The sequence below is a fragment of the Globicephala melas genome, chromosome 6, assembly GCF_963455315.2.
Source record: "Globicephala melas chromosome 6, mGloMel1.2, whole genome shotgun sequence".
Lineage (NCBI taxonomy): Eukaryota > Metazoa > Chordata > Mammalia > Artiodactyla > Delphinidae > Globicephala > Globicephala melas.
The window spans coordinates 69,849,175-69,867,307 of NC_083319.1; the positions used below are offsets into that span (position 1 = coordinate 69,849,175).

Here is an 18,133-nt window from a genome sequence, read left to right on the forward strand (position 1 = left end):
GTGATATGATACTTGACTTTATCCATTCTAGTTTGTCGTATATCCTCTTTTTTTCCATACTTTGAGCTCCTGTGTTGCTGAACTTATTTTTCTACGTACTGGGAAATTCTTACCTCAGATTCTGAAGATGTCCTGGTAACATTTTGATATCCTGGTAACACTTACCTAACAGGTAAATTTTTCTGATTCAAAGTTAATTTGGTCAGAGTACTCTCTTTAAGTACTTTTCTTTTCAAGTGGTAGGCTTTTAATAATTGGGTACCGAATGAAATAGCTGCAACACTATTATAAGATCCATCTTGCAAATAGAATTTGAGCAGATAAAGGAATTAGTAGTTTATGCATTCTAAAAGCACTTACAGTATGCTGGAAGCTGAGATTCAAAGGTGAGGAAGATGCCATCCCTACTTTTGGTAAGGCAAAGTGGCAAGTACCTGGGCTCTTCAGAGTTAAATTGCTTTGCTCTAGTGCTACCTCCAGTACATACTAGCTCTGTTACCTTGAGCACATTATTTGGCCTTTACAAGCTTCAGTTTTGTCATTTCAAACATGATAATCATGATTTCTATAAAGTGCTAAGGAGAGCATTTACAGTCGCTGTTCAATAGATGTTAGCTGTTACTGTTGGAGGAGTCATTATGGATCAGATGTTCAGGCTGAACTGGAATAAGGCTAGAGTGAATATCAGATAGAAGATTGCCCAGTGGGAGCAATCTTCTAGATACCTATCTTCCCTTGACCTTATCTGACTCTCAAAGGTTAAACTTCAAGACCCTAGACCACTTATTTAATTATATGCTGTGATATAAATATAATATGAATCACAGAAGGAAAAAATTATACTGTGTTTACATTACTGTAATGTTGCTGTGTTTCTGCAGATTCCTTACAAGTAAAGGCAACAATTAGTTTTTCAGCACATCCCTCAATGGACTGGTTTTCACTGTATTACTTAAATAATAAGTAGATACCAAAGTAGACATGTCAAATAATTGAGGAAGGTCGAATTAACTAATGTTAAAAAAAAAATCATAGTACATTATGCCCCTTTTTTGTAGAATAAATAATTTTAAAAAATTTCTGTCAATGTTAAAATTATAAAGAATGTATTTATGCTTTTTTTATATGTACCATCCTAGCATATTCACTCTTTGTTTTATAAAATTTCATGTTTTTCTGAATCATGGTGTAGTAAACCTGAAACTAACACAGTATTATAAATCAAATATACTTCAATAAAAAATTTTTTTTTAAATTCATGTTTTATCTTTTCATTTCTAACTTAGCACATACTGTTATCTTACCACTGTTTTATAAATGGCAAATACACTTGTGTACATAGATTACTTCCATTTTTTCACAGGAGAGAGTCTTGTGCGAAGATGGTTCAGCACTTATCCAAGGATATGTATAAAATATGATCTAAGAATGTGCTTTTGTAGTTCAGGTCTAGTTTTGTAAAACATAAGTCTAAAAAGTTAAAACCAGATATTGCTTTGGATTTTTGCCTCTTACTTCCATAAGATGATCATGCCTTGAATTATTTTCTTTACTGGTATCTTAATTTTTAATACTAATTTATAGCTATATCTCTTATATAGTATTAAAGTATGAGTCTCTCATGCTTTTAAAAAAGAGGGTAGTTATGAACATTTATTATATCTCTCATCTGAAAACTAAAATGAATAATAACAAAGCCCTTTGTATTTCTCAATTTATAAGTGGATAGCCTACTCATGATTTTCATCATAGAACTCTCTGAAAGATTATGCTACTTTCTGTGTAGCCTCATACAGTGTTGCCAACATGGATATTTTTCGTGGAACCCAGAGTTGAATTTTTCTACTCTGTTCTTTATATTATTGACTCCAGGTAGGTACTGGGTTTTGTCTCTCCTGCTTACTTTTTCTGGATGTTTTGTCTGATTATAGGGAGAAGACTTACATAATAGCTCTTTATCCTATTATGTACAGCCTGAAATCTTCTATCATTTTCATTTCCGCCAGGATAGAATAGAGGGGTGAACTGAGACGTCGACTTCCATCCTCATTCTGCCACCAACTAACTGTGTGATCCCTCTGTGCCTCACTTCCATCATCTGTAATATAAAGTCATTTACCTAAATGAACTCGACAAGACTCTTCTGACTCTTAAAAAGCAATCTCATGGTTCTTTTTAAAATTGTGGTGTAAAACACGTAACATGAACTATACTTTCTTATCAAAATGTTAGGTATACTGTATACAATTTTTCATCTTGCAAGACTGAATATCTGTACCCATTGAACAGCAAGTCCCCATTTCCCCCTTCCCCCAGCCCCTGACAACCACCATTCTACTTTCTTTTTTTAAGACTGACTACGTTAGATAGTTATACAAGTAGAACCATGTGATATTTGTCCTTCTGTGACTGGCTTGTTTCACATAGAATAATGTCCTCAAGATTTATCCATACTGTAGTATATGACAGGATTTCCTTTTTTAAGGCTGAGTAATATTCCATTGTGTGTGTATAGCACATTTTATTTATCCATCTATCCACTGATGGATATTTAGGTTATTTCCATCTCTTAGCTATTGTGAATAATGCTGCAGTGAACATGGGGGTGCTAATATCTCTTTGAGATCCTGATTTCAATTCCTTTGAAATATTTCAGTTATTTGAAACATTTTAAAATACTCATGTGTATTTTATTATAAAAACTAACAGTGCCAAGTTAAACAAGTCAAACAATTCAAGTTTGTTTATATTCCATAAAATATTACCGAAAATTGTGTTTCAATAAAGAAGACTTGTTTCAGAACAGGCAGCTAATAGCAACTGAGCATTTAATGTTTTTTTGTTAATAAATTTTAAAAGAGACTACTGCCTGTCCTGAATTTCCAGAAGTGGGATTGCTGGATCATACGTTAGTCTTATTTTTAATTTTTTGAGGAACCTCCGTACGGTTTTTCATAGTGACTGCACCATTTTACATTCTGCCAACAGTGTACAAGGATTCCAGTTTTTCTACATCCTTGCCAACACCTGTTATTTTCTAGTTTACTGGTAATGGCCATTCTAACAGGTATGAGGTGATATCTCACTGTGGTTTTGATTTGCATTTCCCTGATGATTAGTGATATTAAGCATCTTTTCATATACCTGTGGCCATTTGTATTTCTTCTTTGGAAAATGTCTATTCAAGTCCTTTGCTCATTTTCTTAAATCAGGTTATTTGTTTGTTTATATTTTTGTTGTTGAATTGTAGGGTTTCCTGGTATGTCTTGGGTATTAACCTCTTATCAAATATATGGTTTGCAATTTTTTTTATTATTCCATATGTTGCCTTTTTTTACTATGTTTTCTTGGCTGTACAGAAGCTTTTCAGTTTGAAGTAGGCCTACTTGTCTGTTTTTGCTTTTGTTGCTTGTGCATTTGGTGTCATATACAAGAAATCAACGCCAGGAGCAAAGTTAGAAAGTTTTTACCCTATGTTTTCTTCTAGGAGTTTTATAGTTTCAGGTCTTATGTTTAAGTCTTTAATTCATTTTGAGTTGATTTTTGTGTATGGTGTAAGATAAGGGTCCAATATCCTTTTGCATGCAGATATCCAGTTTTCCCTGGATTTGTTGCAGAGACTATCCTCTCCCCATTGTATATCCTTGGCTCCTTGTCATAAATTAATTGATCGTATATACATAGGTTTATTTCTGGGCCCTCTATTCTATTCCATTGGTTTATATGTTTGTCCTTGTGCCAGTATCATACTGTTTTGATTACTGTAACTTTGTAATATGTTTTGAGGTTATTCAGGGTCCTTTGTGGTTCCATATGAATTTTATGATTGTTTTTCTATTGTGCAAAAATAAAATTCCTTTGGGATTTTGACAGGGATTACATTGAATTTGTAGACTTTTATGGGTAGCATGGACATTTTAACAATATTAGGTCTTCAGATCTATGAACGCAAGATGTCTTTCCATTTATTTGTGTTGTCTTTAATTTCTTTAAGCAATGTTTTGTAGTTTTCAATATTCAAGTCTTTAACCTTGTAGTTAAGTTTATTCCTAAGTATTTTATTCTTTTTGAGCTATTGTAAATGCAATTGTTTCCTTAATTTTCTTTTTGGATTGTTCATTGTTAGTGTATAGAAACACAACTGATTTTTTTTTTTTGCGGTACGTGGGCCTCTCACTGTTGTGGCCTCTCCCGTTGCGGAGCACAGGCTCTGGACACGCAGGCCCAGCGGCCATGGCTCACGGGCCCAGCCGCTCCGTGGCATGTGGGATCCTCCTGGACTAGGGCACGAACCCGCGTCCCCTGCATCGGCAGGCGGACTCCCAACCACTGTGCCACCAGGAAGCCCCACAACTGATTTTTAATGTTTGTTTTGTATCCTGCAACTCTCCTGAATTCATTTACTAGTTTTAATTAACTTTTTGGTATGTGGAATCACTAGAGTTTTCTACATACAAGATCATGTTATCACATAGATAATTGTACTTCCTCCTTTGTTTTTTTTTTCTTTTTTGGCTGCGTTGGGTCTCAGTTGCAGCACACAGGATCTTTGTTGCAGCATGCAGTATCCTCCATTGTGGTGTGCAAGCTCTTTATTGTTGCACACAGGCTTCTCTCTAGTTGTGGTGTGCAGGTTTTCTCTCTCCAGTTGTGGCGTGTGGGCTCCAGAGCACACGGGCTCTGTAGTTGTAGCATGTGGGCTCTCTAGTTGAAGCACGTGGGCTCAGTAGTTGTGGCACACGGGCTTAGTTGCCCTGTGACATGTGGGATCTTAGTTCCGCAACCAGGGATCAAACCCATGTCCCCGGCATTGGAAGGCGTATTCTTTACCACTGGACCACCAGGGAAGTCCATACTTTTTCCTTTCTGATTTGGATGACTTTCATTTTTTTTTCTCACCTAGTTGTTCTGCCTAGAATTTCTGGTACTATGTTGAATAGAAATGGCAAGAGTGGGCACCCTTGCCTTATTCCTGATCTTAGAGGAAAAGTTTTTCGTTTTTATTTTTCAGTATGATATTAGCTGTGGGCTTTTCATAGTCATAGAGCCTTTATTATTTTGAGGTAAGTTTCTTCCGTTCCTAGTTTAGTAAATGTTTTTGTCATGAAAGTGTGCTGAGTTTTGTCAAACACTTTTTCTGTGACTATTGAGATGATCATGTGATTTTATCTTTCATTCTATTAATGTAGTTTATAACATTGATTGATTTTCATGTTGAACCATCCTTGCACTCCAGGGATAAATCCCACTTAGTCATGATTTATGATCCGTTCAATGTGTTGTTGAATTCTGTTTGCTAGTATTTTGTTGAGTCTTTTTGCATCTGTGTTCATTAGGGATGTTTGCCTGTAGTTTTCTTTTCTTGTAATGTCTTTGTCTGGTTTTAGTATGAGAATAATGCTGGTCTCATATAATGAGTCCAGAAGTGTTCCCACCTCTTCAATTTTTAGGGACGAGTTTAAGAAGGATTGGTGTTAATTCTTCTTCAAATGTTTGGTAGAATTCACGTGTGAAGTTATCTGGTCCTGGGCTTTTCTATGTTGGGAGGTTTTTGATTGCTGACTCAATCTCCTTCTTTATAATTGGTCTGTTCAGATTTTCTATTTCTTCATGATTCAGTCTTTGTGAGAAGCATATTTCTAGGAATTTAGCCTTTTCTTCTAGGTTATCCCATTTATTGTAGTATAATTGTATATGGTTGTCTCAAAATCCATCGTATTGTTTTGGTATCAGTTATGTCTCTTCTTTCATTTCTGATTTTATTTGAGTCTTCTCTCTTTTTTTCTTAGTCTAGCTAAAGGGTTGTCAATTTTGTTGATGTTCTAAAATACTAACTTTTAATTTTGTTGATTTTTTTCTGTTATTTACTTCATTTATTTCTACTTTAATTTCCATTATTTCCTTCCCTCTGCTAACTTGGAACTTAGTTTATTCTTCTTTTTCTAGTTCCTTGAGGTATAAGATTATTTATTTGAGATACTTTTTCTTTTTTAAAATTGAAATATAGTTGATTTACACTATTACACTAATCTCAGGTGTGTAACATAGTGATTCAAAATTTTTATAGATTATACTCCATTTATAGTAATTATAAAATATTGGCTGGATTCCCTGTGCTGTACAATATATCCTTGTAGTTTATTTATTTATTTATTTATTTATTTATTTGTGGTACGCGGGCCTCTCACTGTTGTGGCCTCTCCCGTTGCGGAGCACAGGCTCCGGACGCACAGGCTCAGCGGCCATGGCTCGCGGGCCCAGACGCTCCGTGGCATGTGGGATCTTCCCGGACCGGGGCACGAACCCATGTCCCCTGCATCTGCAGGTGGACTCTCAACCACTGTGCCACCACGGAAGCCCTAGTTTATTTATTTTATACATAGTAGTTTGTATAAACTTAATCCCCTATCCTTATATTGCCCCTCCCCTCTTCCCTCTTCCCACCAGTAATGACTTGTTTGTTCTCTATATCTGTTAATCTGTTTCCTTTTTGTTATATTTACTAGTTTGTTTTATTTTTTAGATTCTACATGTAAGTGATAGCATACAGTATTTGTCTTTCTCTGTCTGACTTATTTCATTAAGCATAGACCATCCAGGTCCATCCATTTTGTTGCAAATGGAAAAATTTTATTCTTTATTTATGGCTGAGTAGTATTCCATTGTGTGTATGTATATATGTGTGTGTGTCTATGTCACATGTTTTTTATCCATTCATCTGTTGATGAACAGTGTGTTATTTAGTTTCCATGTATTTGTGAATTTTCCTGTGTTCTTACTAATATTTATTTCTAGATTCATTCCACTGTGGTAAGAAAAGATACTTAGTATGATTCAGTCTTCTTAAATTTGTTATTTTGTGACCTAACATGTGGATCTTTCCTGGAGAATGTTGCGTATGCACTTGAGAAGAATTTGTATTTTCTTGCTGTTGGATGGAATGTTCTGTATATGTCTGTTAGTTTCATTCAGTCCATAGTGTTGTTCATGTCCTCTGTTTTCTTATTGATCTTCTGTCTGGATGTTCTATTTATTATTGAAAGTGGAGTAATGAAATCTATTATATGTGTTGGTATCTATTTCTCCATTCAGTTCTGTCAATATTTGCTTTGTATATTTGAGCATACTTATATTGCTCTGATGTTGGGTGCATATATATTTATAATTGTTTAACTTCCTGGTGAATTGACTCTTTTATCATTATATAATGTTCATCTTTGTTTCTTATGACAGTTTTTGACTTAGTCTATTTTGCATGGTATAAGTTATGCTATCCTTGCTTTCTTTTAGAGGTTACTATTTGCATAGAGTATCTTTTTTTGTCATTTTATTTTTAGCCTATGTGTGTCCTGAAATATAAAGTAAATCTCTTGTAGACAGCATTTAGTTGTATCTTGTCTTTTAACTTTTAGCCACTCTGTCTTTTGATTGGGGAGTTTAATCCATTTACATTTAAAGTAATTATAGATCAGGAAGGACATAATATTGCCGTTTTGTTAACTGGTTTTTGTCTGAATTATAGCTGTTGTGTCCCTCTTTTCCTCTCTTTCAGTCTTTGTGTTTTGTTGATTTTTTTGTAGTGAAATACTTTGATTCCTTACTCATTATCTTTTATGTATCTTCTATAGGTATTTTCTTTGTGGTTACCATGGCACTTAACTGAAACCACCTTACAAGTATAATAGCCTATTTTAAGCTCGTAATAACTTAACTTTAATTGCATGTAAAAGTTCTACTTTTTCAACCCCCCCCCACACTTTATGGTATTGATGTCACAACTTACATCTTTTTATGTTGTGTATCCATTAACATATCTTTATAGTTAGCTATTTATATTTATGTCTTTATCTCCTATTCTAGTATTAAAAGTGACATATTACAGTATTCTATATTTTTCTATACATTTACCTTTATCACTGAGCTTTATACTTTTATATATTTTTATGTTGCAGTCTAATGTTCTTTCCTTTCAACTTGAAGGACTTCCTTTAGCATTTCTTGTAAGGGAGGCCTAGTGAATGAACTCCCTCGCTTTTGTTTAGCTAGAAAAGTATTTCTCCTACATTTTTGAAAGAAAGTTTTACTAGCTATAGTATTCTTAGTTGGCTGGGTTTTTTTGTTTGATTGTTTGCACTTTGAATATATCATTCTGCATGCCCGTCTGGCCTACAAGATTTCTGCTGAGAAACCTGCTGATAGTCTTATGGGAGGGGTTTCCTTAATGATTCCATCATTTGAAATCAAATTTTTTAAATCAAGGACTTGAATTCTGAAGGAGGGAGAGAAAACGTTGAGTTTTATGAAACCAGGAGGTCTTGAGACAGTGAATTATAGGGCACTTGCCGGCTTATTTTAAATTTAAGGTAAAGGCAGAGTATTCATTCTCTGCTTTTTTTGCTTCCAGAGAATAGAAGACTCAAGAGCAGAGGAATCAAGAGCCCATAATGACATCTCAAGTAAATCAATAAATACACATATGTCTTTTCATTTGGAAAACAACAGCTCAGACTTTATGCAAAAAATGTTTTCCACACATATATATCTATATCTATGTTTTCCTAATGAAATAACACCTATTTTCTTTTTCCATTGATTTGAGAATTTAATATGAACTAGAATAGCCTCAAGATCTAAGATTATTTGCTGTAAAAATTTCCCACTTTGTTTTTTAATTTCTGAACTTACCAGAGAAAACTAAACACCCTTACATACTTCTTTAGGTCTGAGGATCATGAAGGAGGTGTACTCTTTAGCATAAGTAGAATACTTTATTTCTTTCCTGACAATATAATTTAAACATTTGTTAAAAGCCATATAATTAAATACACTATTTTGTAAAATGCCACTATATGTACTGATTGCCCTTCTCAGAACTAAGAATCTGTCAAACTGTCTTGGTAGAGATCTTCCCAGAAGGAGTAATTCATTGAGGCCTGTGCAGTGCAATCTAAGATAACCTTTTTTAATTAAAATGGGGAATTAAAAAGCCAATTCAAAAATTTGTTTCCTTTCATTTGCTCAAGGTGAGGGTGCTGGAACTTCTGTTCCAATAGAGCCCCAGCAGTTGTTAAAAACATCATAAATTCTGCCTGTGTGTTGTGTGTCTGTAGCCATTACATGTGTAGCTCCAAATGCCGCTGTGGTATGTGATGGTCAGGCCCATTAATGAGTCAGTGTTTAACTGTCACTTTTTTGTTGGTAGGGTTAGGAGGATTTTTTTTTTCCTTCTTGAGATTGAATTAAAATAGATGTCTTCTAAGCTTAGAAGGAACAAGTTTTCTAAGACTACAGCAGATAGAGGAAATTTATCAATTTCTGGGTAACAAACTTGTCAAATGCACTATAAGGAAAATAAAATTTTTTTGGCATTGCATTTTGTGCCATCAAGTAGAGATCCTTGCTCATAATAGGTGTTCTCTTAATGATTTTAAAATGTAGTTTTATATATTTATTAAAAATATAAAAATAATAAAATATACATATAAATATATTTTATATATATTTATAATATATAACTCACATGCCATTTAATTCATTCATTCAAAGTGTACAAAGTGACTTTTAGTATATTCACAGAATTGTGCAACCATAATGACAGATAATTTAAGAACATTTTCATCACCACCAAAAGAAACATTGTACCCATTAGCAATCACTTCCCATTTTCTCCTATACCTCCCTGATCCTAAGCAATTACTTTCTGTCTCTGTAGATTTGCCTATTCTGGACATTTCATATAAATGGATCATATAATATGTGGTCTTTTGTGACTGGCTTCTTTTACTTCACTTGATGTTTTCATGGTTCATCCATGTTGATTACTTTTTCATGGCAGAATAATATTCCATCATATGGATATGCTGTATTTTATTTATCCCTTCATCAGTTGATGGATATTTGGGTTGTTTCTACTGTTTGGCTATTATTAATTATACCTCTGTGAACATTCACATGTAAGTTTTCGTGTGGATGTATGTTTTAATTTCTCTTGGGTAGGTACTTAGGAGTACAGTTACTAGATCATACGGTAATTCTGTTTAACCAGTTGAGAAACTGTCAGACTGTTTTCCAAAGGGGCTGCACCATTTCACTTTCCCACTGGCAGTGTATGAAGGTCCCAATTTCTCCACATCCTTGCTAACACTTAATGTGGTTTCAAGCCATCCTATTGGGTATGAAGTCATACATCATTTGATTTTGATCTGCATTTATGTCATGGCTAATGCTGATTGAGTATCTTTTCATGTTTTTTTTTGGCCATTTGTTTACCTTCTTTGGAGAAGTATCTCTTTAGATCCTTTGCTCTTATAAAATTGAGTCATTTGTCCTTTATTATGGAGTTGTACGAATTCTTCATATATTCTGGATATAAGTTCCTCATTAGATATATGATTTGCAAATATTTTCTTCCATTCTGTGGGTTGTTCTTTTCATTTTCTTTATAGCATCTTTTGAAGGACAAATATTTTTAATTTGATGAAATGTTTTGTTTTCTTTTGTTGCTCATACTTTTGGTGTCATATCTAAGAAGGCTTTGCCTAACTCAAGGTCACAAAGATTTACTCCTATATTTTCTTTAAGAGCTTTACAGTTTTTGCTCCTACATTCAGGTCTGAAATCTATTTTGAGTTAATTTTTACATGTGGTGTGAGGAAGGGGTCCAAATTAATTCTTTTGCATATGGAAATACAGTTGTCAAAAATCAAACACCATTTTTCAAAGAGACTCTTCTCTCTGCATTGTATTTTCTTGGCCTTTCTGTCTAAAATCAATTGACTTAAATGTAACGATTTATTTCTAGACTGTGAGTTCTATTTCATTGATCTATATTTATATCCTCACGTCAGTACCACACTATTTTGACTGCTGTAACTTTGTAATAAATTTTGAATTTGGGAAGGTTGAATCTTCAAATTTTGCTCCTTTTGAAGATTGTTTTGGCTTTTCAGGATCACTTGTTTTCAAATGAATTTTAGGATCAATTTCTGAAATTTGGCAAAGAGGCTACCTGGGATTTTGATAGGGATTGCATTGAATATGTAGATGTATTTGGGAAATAGTACCATTTTAACAATATTAAGTCTTTTGATCCACAAATGATTTTGCTCTTCTTATTTTATTGTATCATGCATAGGGGTTGAAGTATGAACGTGGAGGGAAATTTTTGTCCATTAACCCCCACTATATTACAATTGGTTTTAATTATTTTACATTGGAATAACCATTGAATATTTCACTGTGCTACTCATTACAACTGTAAGCTTCTTTAGGGCAGGATATGTATTAATTATTTTTGTATTGCTGAGAGTTTGTCATAGTTGTTTAAGAAAAGCATTTTTTTAACACCAAAAAACCCCTGTAATAGGTATATGTGTATAAAGGGATAGAACAAGGGCTCACAGGTAATTATAAAAGAGATAGAATATTAACAGTACTTTGAAATTACCATTAATAACAAATGGCTAACTGACATTTTTTTAGGCTTTTAATTCATATATATTCATAGTATTCATTTGGAGAAAAATGAAATATTGCTTTATCGATTGATTTCTTTTAAAAGGCATAATTTATATGTTCTTTAAATTCATTTCAGGTACCAAATCTGATTCCACTTTTGATGTTCAAATTAGGAAGACCACTGGAACCTGTGTTATACAATGATATCTTGTATACTTTGCCTACACTTGGTGTTCACAAGGTTTGTATATTAAGCGACTTACTTTGGGGCAAAAAGAAAGTGAGACATGAATTTTGTTTGTTGTCATGTGAAATTTTGACCCTTTAATTTTGCCTTGATCACTGCTTCCCTTGTTGGGCCAAACATTTTTGTTACAATATTTAAGAATTAGTTTTTAAAAATCATTTTTTCATCAAGTTTTCCCATTGGCTGTTGTCTGAGATTGGGTCTTTATGCCCCCAGAATTGCTAACTAGCTCCTCCCAAAGCTATCTCCAACCTCTGAGGAGATGGGTAATACTGTAGTAAGCTTCCGTTTCAGTCTTTATTTTATAATAAGAGGTTTTTAAGTTCCTTTGGTAACCTTGGGGTTATCCACATTTGCATTTATGAAACCAAAGTTTCTTCAATGTTTGCTAGGTGTGCATAGGACAAATTCTACGAGTAATTCAACTTCTTGGAACCACTCCGCAACTAAAAGCTGTCACTTTGCGCTTGTTGACTTCTTTGTGGGAAAAACAGGTAAGCTCAGATATACACTTGTATGAGTAGTAAGCATGTCCCTTTCACTGAAGAAAGGTAATTTTGTCATTATGCATGACACTTCTTTGATATAGTAATATTAGTGAGTGACATAAATGATTGCATTGAGAAATTTTGATTTAGTGTACTTTTGATCTATAATGTGGTCAGTTGTGATTGACTCTCAGAGAGAAATTGAGAATAGAAAATAATCTTATTTCCTTAATTCTGAAATTTATTTTTCCATTTGTGTGGAAAAAGTGATAGAAATATAAGTGATTAGAGCATTTGTAATTAGAGTGAGATTTTGCCACTTTTTTCTTGTTTTATGAAATGAACAGTACATGGATCTGTAAGAAAATCCCCAGCAATCATAACAGCATTCTTTTTTTTCTGATTAGATGAAACACATTATAATTTGCAATGCAGATGTAAGATTTAGATGTGAAAATGCTGCATAAAAGGAGACAATTATTATTCAACTCAAGTTGTGAAATTACCTTTTTTGTGAAATTGCCTTTTTAGGATCGTGTCTATCCTGAACTGCAGCGTTTCATGGCCATGTCCGATGTGCCCTCTCTGTCTGTGGGCAAGGAGGTCCAATGGGAGAAACTGATAGCTAAAGCAGCATCGATCAGAGATATATGTAAGCAAAGGTAAGACATGCTTGACCTTTGGGAATGTATATCATGATATATTATTTTGCATTTAATTTTTTTATTGCAAGCAAGAAGCAAGGAAAGATAGGCAGAGGATGTTTGAATAAGAATAAATGAATATTAAAGTCAAATTGTCTGATTGTTAAATTTAGTAACATCAAACAATAGCTTTGAGTAGCAGGCATGTCTTTTCAGGTCTAGACTTATATCTAGGTTTAGAGGCTATTTATATATCCTTTTCTGTGTAATAATTTAATGTTGTAATAAAACATATGATGTTACATTTTCTATTTTTCTATATATAAATTCCTGAAACCTAAGCAGTGGATTATCAGTCAAGCTGTTCTTTCTTATATTCTCTCTATGTTATGCTGATTTTTATAAGATGTTTTAATAGAGAAGGCCTTATTTGTAACTCATTGAATGGAATTAATTATTAGGAATTATTACAAGGAGGGAAATGACCTTGAATTCCTGTGTATGCTTTAGGGTTTAGGAAGACATGAAGATGTTAGGGAGATGACTCTGCTATTCTAGGTTATGGGTTAATAACTAGGCAGGAGGTGACAAGACTGAAATAACACTAAGCAAAGCTCCACCTTGCCAGATTTCTATTTTCTTGAATTAGGGTAAGGCCAAAATCTTAGAGAGGAAATAGATTTGATACATTTGTAATGAGTTATAATCCTGCAGTTTCATATATTGATTGAGCCACTGCACTGTAGAATTCTTGGAGCATCATTCTACTTTTGTCAATGATGACACTGTGAATGGTACTTCCTGAAGCTGTGCAATGAATGGGTTGGCCCAGATGCTGATAATGTGGATGATTTCCGTTTCAAGTAAAATCTTGGATCAGACTGTATTTAAGCCTCAGCAGTTCTGCCTCTTTTCTAAGCTTCAGCCTTTTGGCAACACAAAAAACATCTTAGTCTAAAAGTTACACACGTGTTAACCCAAGACTTAAGAGTTTAGATTCTCTTGAGGTATTGGCATGGAAAAAATTTAGAGATGATAGCCGACATTTTAATTTTACATACTTAAAGATGAGGCTCAGGAGACGTTAAACATCAGATCAGATCAGAGTCTGTTGAAACCTTATTCAGTGAACCTTTCAGTTACCATCTCGAGATCCGTCAAATTTTTCCAGTTTTGTTAAATGATTTCCATTTGGCGGACAGTGAAGCAATAGAATTCAGTCAGGCAATTTTTTCAATTGATATTTTGTTAAATAGAGAGAAGTATTATATCGCTGAGGGGTTACAACGAATGCAGACCTGAGCATTTCTTTATGAAGTTAAAAGCATTCTGGGGGTAGCACAATATATGTGGGATAGAGGAAGGAGAGGAGGATGAGTGAGTGAATCCAGCACAGTACCTGGCATGAAGTAAGTGCTCAGTCAGTTATAATTCATATTATTATGATTTTATCATCATTATCGTCGTTATTGTGATAGGCATACCCACCTTAGTTTGTAATACTGCTATGACCAACCATCTTCTGATCTCAAATCCCTGGGTTTACTGATGATCTCAATAAGGTAAGTCAGTTCTTTTCACTATTATTATAGACTTGAGTTTTTGTCGATTCAGACAATAGGTTTTGTGATTCAGGGAGAATAAAATTTGTTAAGGAGTGTCTTCTTTTTTGGGTAATAATACCAAAAATGAGCCTGAAGTTACAGCAGAAATGATGAAGATGCAAATCTTTGAACAAAAGCATATGGTATTCTTAGTTGAGGGTCAACGTTTGATAGGCACAAGAGTAAAGAAAAGCATTAATGTTTTTGTTCAGGCAAAAGACCTTGGGTAGTAATATAGTTCTTTGGCTTTAATCTTGTGTCTAAACTGTCGTTTTTTGTAGGCCGTATCAGCACGGTGCAGATATGTTGGCAGCTATTTCCCAGATGTTGAATGAATGCACCAAGCCTGACCAGGCTACTCCAGCAGCCTTGGTGTTACAAGGTCTTCATGCACTCTGCCAGGCTGAGGTGGGCTTTTTTGAGTTGTTTTGTATAATTTGGAAGAAAATAATTTACAAGGCATTGTGGTTACAAAGATGTAGGAGACTTTTGTTCAGAAGAGTGAAATAAGACAGTCTACCTTACAAATTCTTTGTAGAGGGAAGTCTTGAAACATGTAGACATTTTCTAGAGGCTAAAGAAAACCAGACTTTAGATTCTTCCTCGTTGTTATTTATTTTTGTTAATATAGAAGGAGAAGTATGCTTATAGGAGAACTCTTGAGTATATTTGCTTCTCGGTTTCGTGATTTGAGAGCCTTAGAAGCAGAAGAGGTAAGGAAATCGGCATGGGCCAGTGGCAGTTTTATAGCCAGCAAAAAACTTTTGTTGACTTGAAGATTGGCAAAGGATCCTTTCTTTCCTAATGATCAGACTGGGTAGGATGGACTGATATTAGAACCGAGTCTCTAAATGATCTTCTGAACTTCAGACTGCTCCCAAAACTGTAGCACAGCAGAAGAAATCTTTAATCTTTTGGAGAAATGTGGTAATTACATCAAAGATCATTCATCGACCTAACAAAAGTTTTTTATGTAAAAAAAATTTTTTTATGCAGCCTTGTAAGCTGCTTTATTATTGTTTTTTAATGGAAATATATTTGATTTATAATATCATAAGAGTTTCAGGTGTACAACATATTAATTCAATACTTTTATAGATTATACTCCCTTTAAGTTATTAAAAAATAATGGCTATATTTCCCTGTGCTGTATAATATATCCTTGTTGCTTATTTATTTTATGCATAGTATTTTGTGTCTCTTAATACTATAGCCCTACCTCCCCCCTCCTCCCTTCCTTCTCCCCATTGGTAACCACTACTTTGTTCTCTGTATCTGTGAGTCTGTTTCTGTTTCGTTATATACAGTCATTTGTTTTATCTTCTAGATTCCACATATAAGTGATAACAGAGTATTTATCTTTCTGTATCTGACTTATTTTACTAGGCATAATATTCTCTAGGTTCATACACATTGTTGCAAATTGCAGAATTTCATTCCTTTTTATGGCTGAGTAATATTCCATTATGTATATTTGGAATACACACACACACACACACACATCTTCTTTATCTATTCATCTGTTAATTTAGAGGAAATTCTTTCAGCTTTTCATCATTTCACCATTGAGTGTGATGTTAGCTGTGGGTTTATAATAACTGGTCTTTATTATGAGCAGATATGTTCCTTTTACACAAACTTTGATGAAATTTTCTATCATGAATGGATATTGAATTTTGTCACATGCTTTTTCTGTGTCTATAGAGATGATCATGTGATTTTTTTTTAAAAAATTGGGGTATAGTTGCTTTAAAATGTTGTGTTAGTTTCTGCTGTACAATAAAGTGAATCAACTATATGTATACATATATTCTCTCCCTCTTGCGTCTCCCCCAACCCCATCCTACCCATCTAGGTCACCACGGAGAACCGAGCTGAGCTCCCAGTGCTATACAGCAGGTTCCCACTAGCTGTCTATTTTACACATGGTAGTGTATATATGTCAATCCTAATCTCCCAATTCATCCCACCATCCATTCCTGTGTCCACATGTCTGATCTCTACCACTGCATCTCTATTCCTGCCCTACAAAATGGTTAATCTGTATCATTTTTCTAGGTTCCACATATATGCATTAATATACGATATTTGTTTTTCTCTTTCTGATTTACATCACTCTGTATGACAGACTCTAGGTCCATCCACATCTCTACAAATGACCCATTTTCGTTCCTTTTTATATCTGAGTAATATTCCATTGTATATATGTACCATATCTTCTTTGTCCATTCATCTGTTGATGGACATTTATGTTGCTTCCATGTCCTGGCTATTGTAAATAGGGCTGCAATGAACATTGTGGTACATGACTTTTTGAATTATGGTTTTCTCAGGGTATATGCCCAGTAGTGGGGTCGCTGGGTCATATGGTGGTTCTATTTTTTGTTTTTTAAGGAACCTCCTTACTGCTCTACATAGTGGCTGTATCAATTTACATTCCCACCAACAGTGCAAGAGGGGTTCCCTTTTGTCCACACCCTCATTGTTTGTAGATTTTTGATGATGGCCATTCTGAACAGTGTGAGGTGATACCTCATTGTAATTTCAGTTTCCATTTCTCTAATAATTAGTGATATTGAGCATCTTTTCATGTGCCTCTTGGCCATCTGTATGTCTTCTTTGGAGAAATGTCTATTTAGGTCTTTCACCCATTTTTCGATTGGGTTGTTTGTTTTTTTGATGTTTAGGTGCATGAGCTGTTTGTGTATTTTGGAGATTAATCCCTCGTCAGTTGCTTTGTTTGCAAATATTTTCTCCCATTCTGAGGGTTGTCTTTTTATCTCATTTATGGTTTTCTTTGCTGTGCGAAAGCTTTTAAGTTCCATTAGGTCCTGTTTGTTTATTTTTGTTTTTCTTTTCATTACTCCAGGAGGTGGGTCAAAGAATATCTTGTTGCGATTTATGTCAGAGTGTTTTTCCTATGTTTTCCTCTAAGAGTTTTATAGTGTCTGCTCTTATATTTAGGTCTTTAATCTATTTGCTTTTATTTTTGTGTATGGTGTTATGGGGTGTTCTAATTTTATTCTTTTACATGTAGCTGTCCAGTTTTTCCAGCACCACTTATTGAAAATACTGTCTTTTCTTCATTGTATATTCTTGCCTCCTTTGTCACAGATTAGGTGACCATAGGTGCGTGGGTTTATATCTAGGCTTTCTATCCTGCACCATTGATCTATACTTCTGTTTTTGTGCCAGTACCATACTATTTTGATTACTGTAGCTTTGTAGTGTAGTCTGAAGTCAGGGAGCTTGATTCCTCCAGCTCCGTTTTTGTTTCTCAAGATTGCTTTGGCTATTCGGGGTCTTTTGTGTTTCCATACAAATTGTAAAATTTTTTGTTCTAATTCTATGAAAAATGCCATTGGTAATTTGATAGGGATTGCATTGAATCTGCAGATTACTTTTGATAGTACAGTCATTTTCACAATATTGATTCTTCCAATCCAAAAACATGGTATATCTCTCCATCTGTTTGTGTCATCTTTGATTTCTTTCATCAGTGTTTTATATATAAATTTGGGGTTTTGTTGTTTGTTTTTTTTGCTTTTTGTTTTTTTTTTGCGGTACGCGGGCCTCTCACTGTTGTGGCCTCTCCCGTTGCGGAGTACAGGCTCCGGATGCGCAGGCTCAGTGGCCATGGCTCACGGGCTCAGCTGCTCTGCGGCATGTGGGATCTTCCCGGACTGGGGCATT

General features: G+C 34.4%; 1 protein-coding gene across 3 annotated transcripts in view; it reads left to right on the forward strand.

Moving 5' to 3' along the window:
* The window catches only part of FOCAD (focadhesin), a 313,294-nt gene that overhangs the window by 132,073 nt on the left and 163,088 nt on the right, over positions 1 to 18,133 (forward strand). For all 3 annotated transcript variants that reach the window (XR_009564338.1, XM_030840606.2, XM_060300979.2), the window contains exons 12-15: positions 11,594 to 11,698; positions 12,097 to 12,198; positions 12,724 to 12,854; positions 14,722 to 14,848. Coding sequence is in view for 2 of the 3 variants with exons in the window: in XM_030840606.2 (XP_030696466.1) it covers positions 11,594 to 11,698; positions 12,097 to 12,198; positions 12,724 to 12,854; positions 14,722 to 14,848 (465 nt within the window). In the remaining variant the exon portion in view is untranslated. The remainder of the gene's footprint in view (positions 1 to 11,593; positions 11,699 to 12,096; positions 12,199 to 12,723; positions 12,855 to 14,721; positions 14,849 to 18,133) is intronic.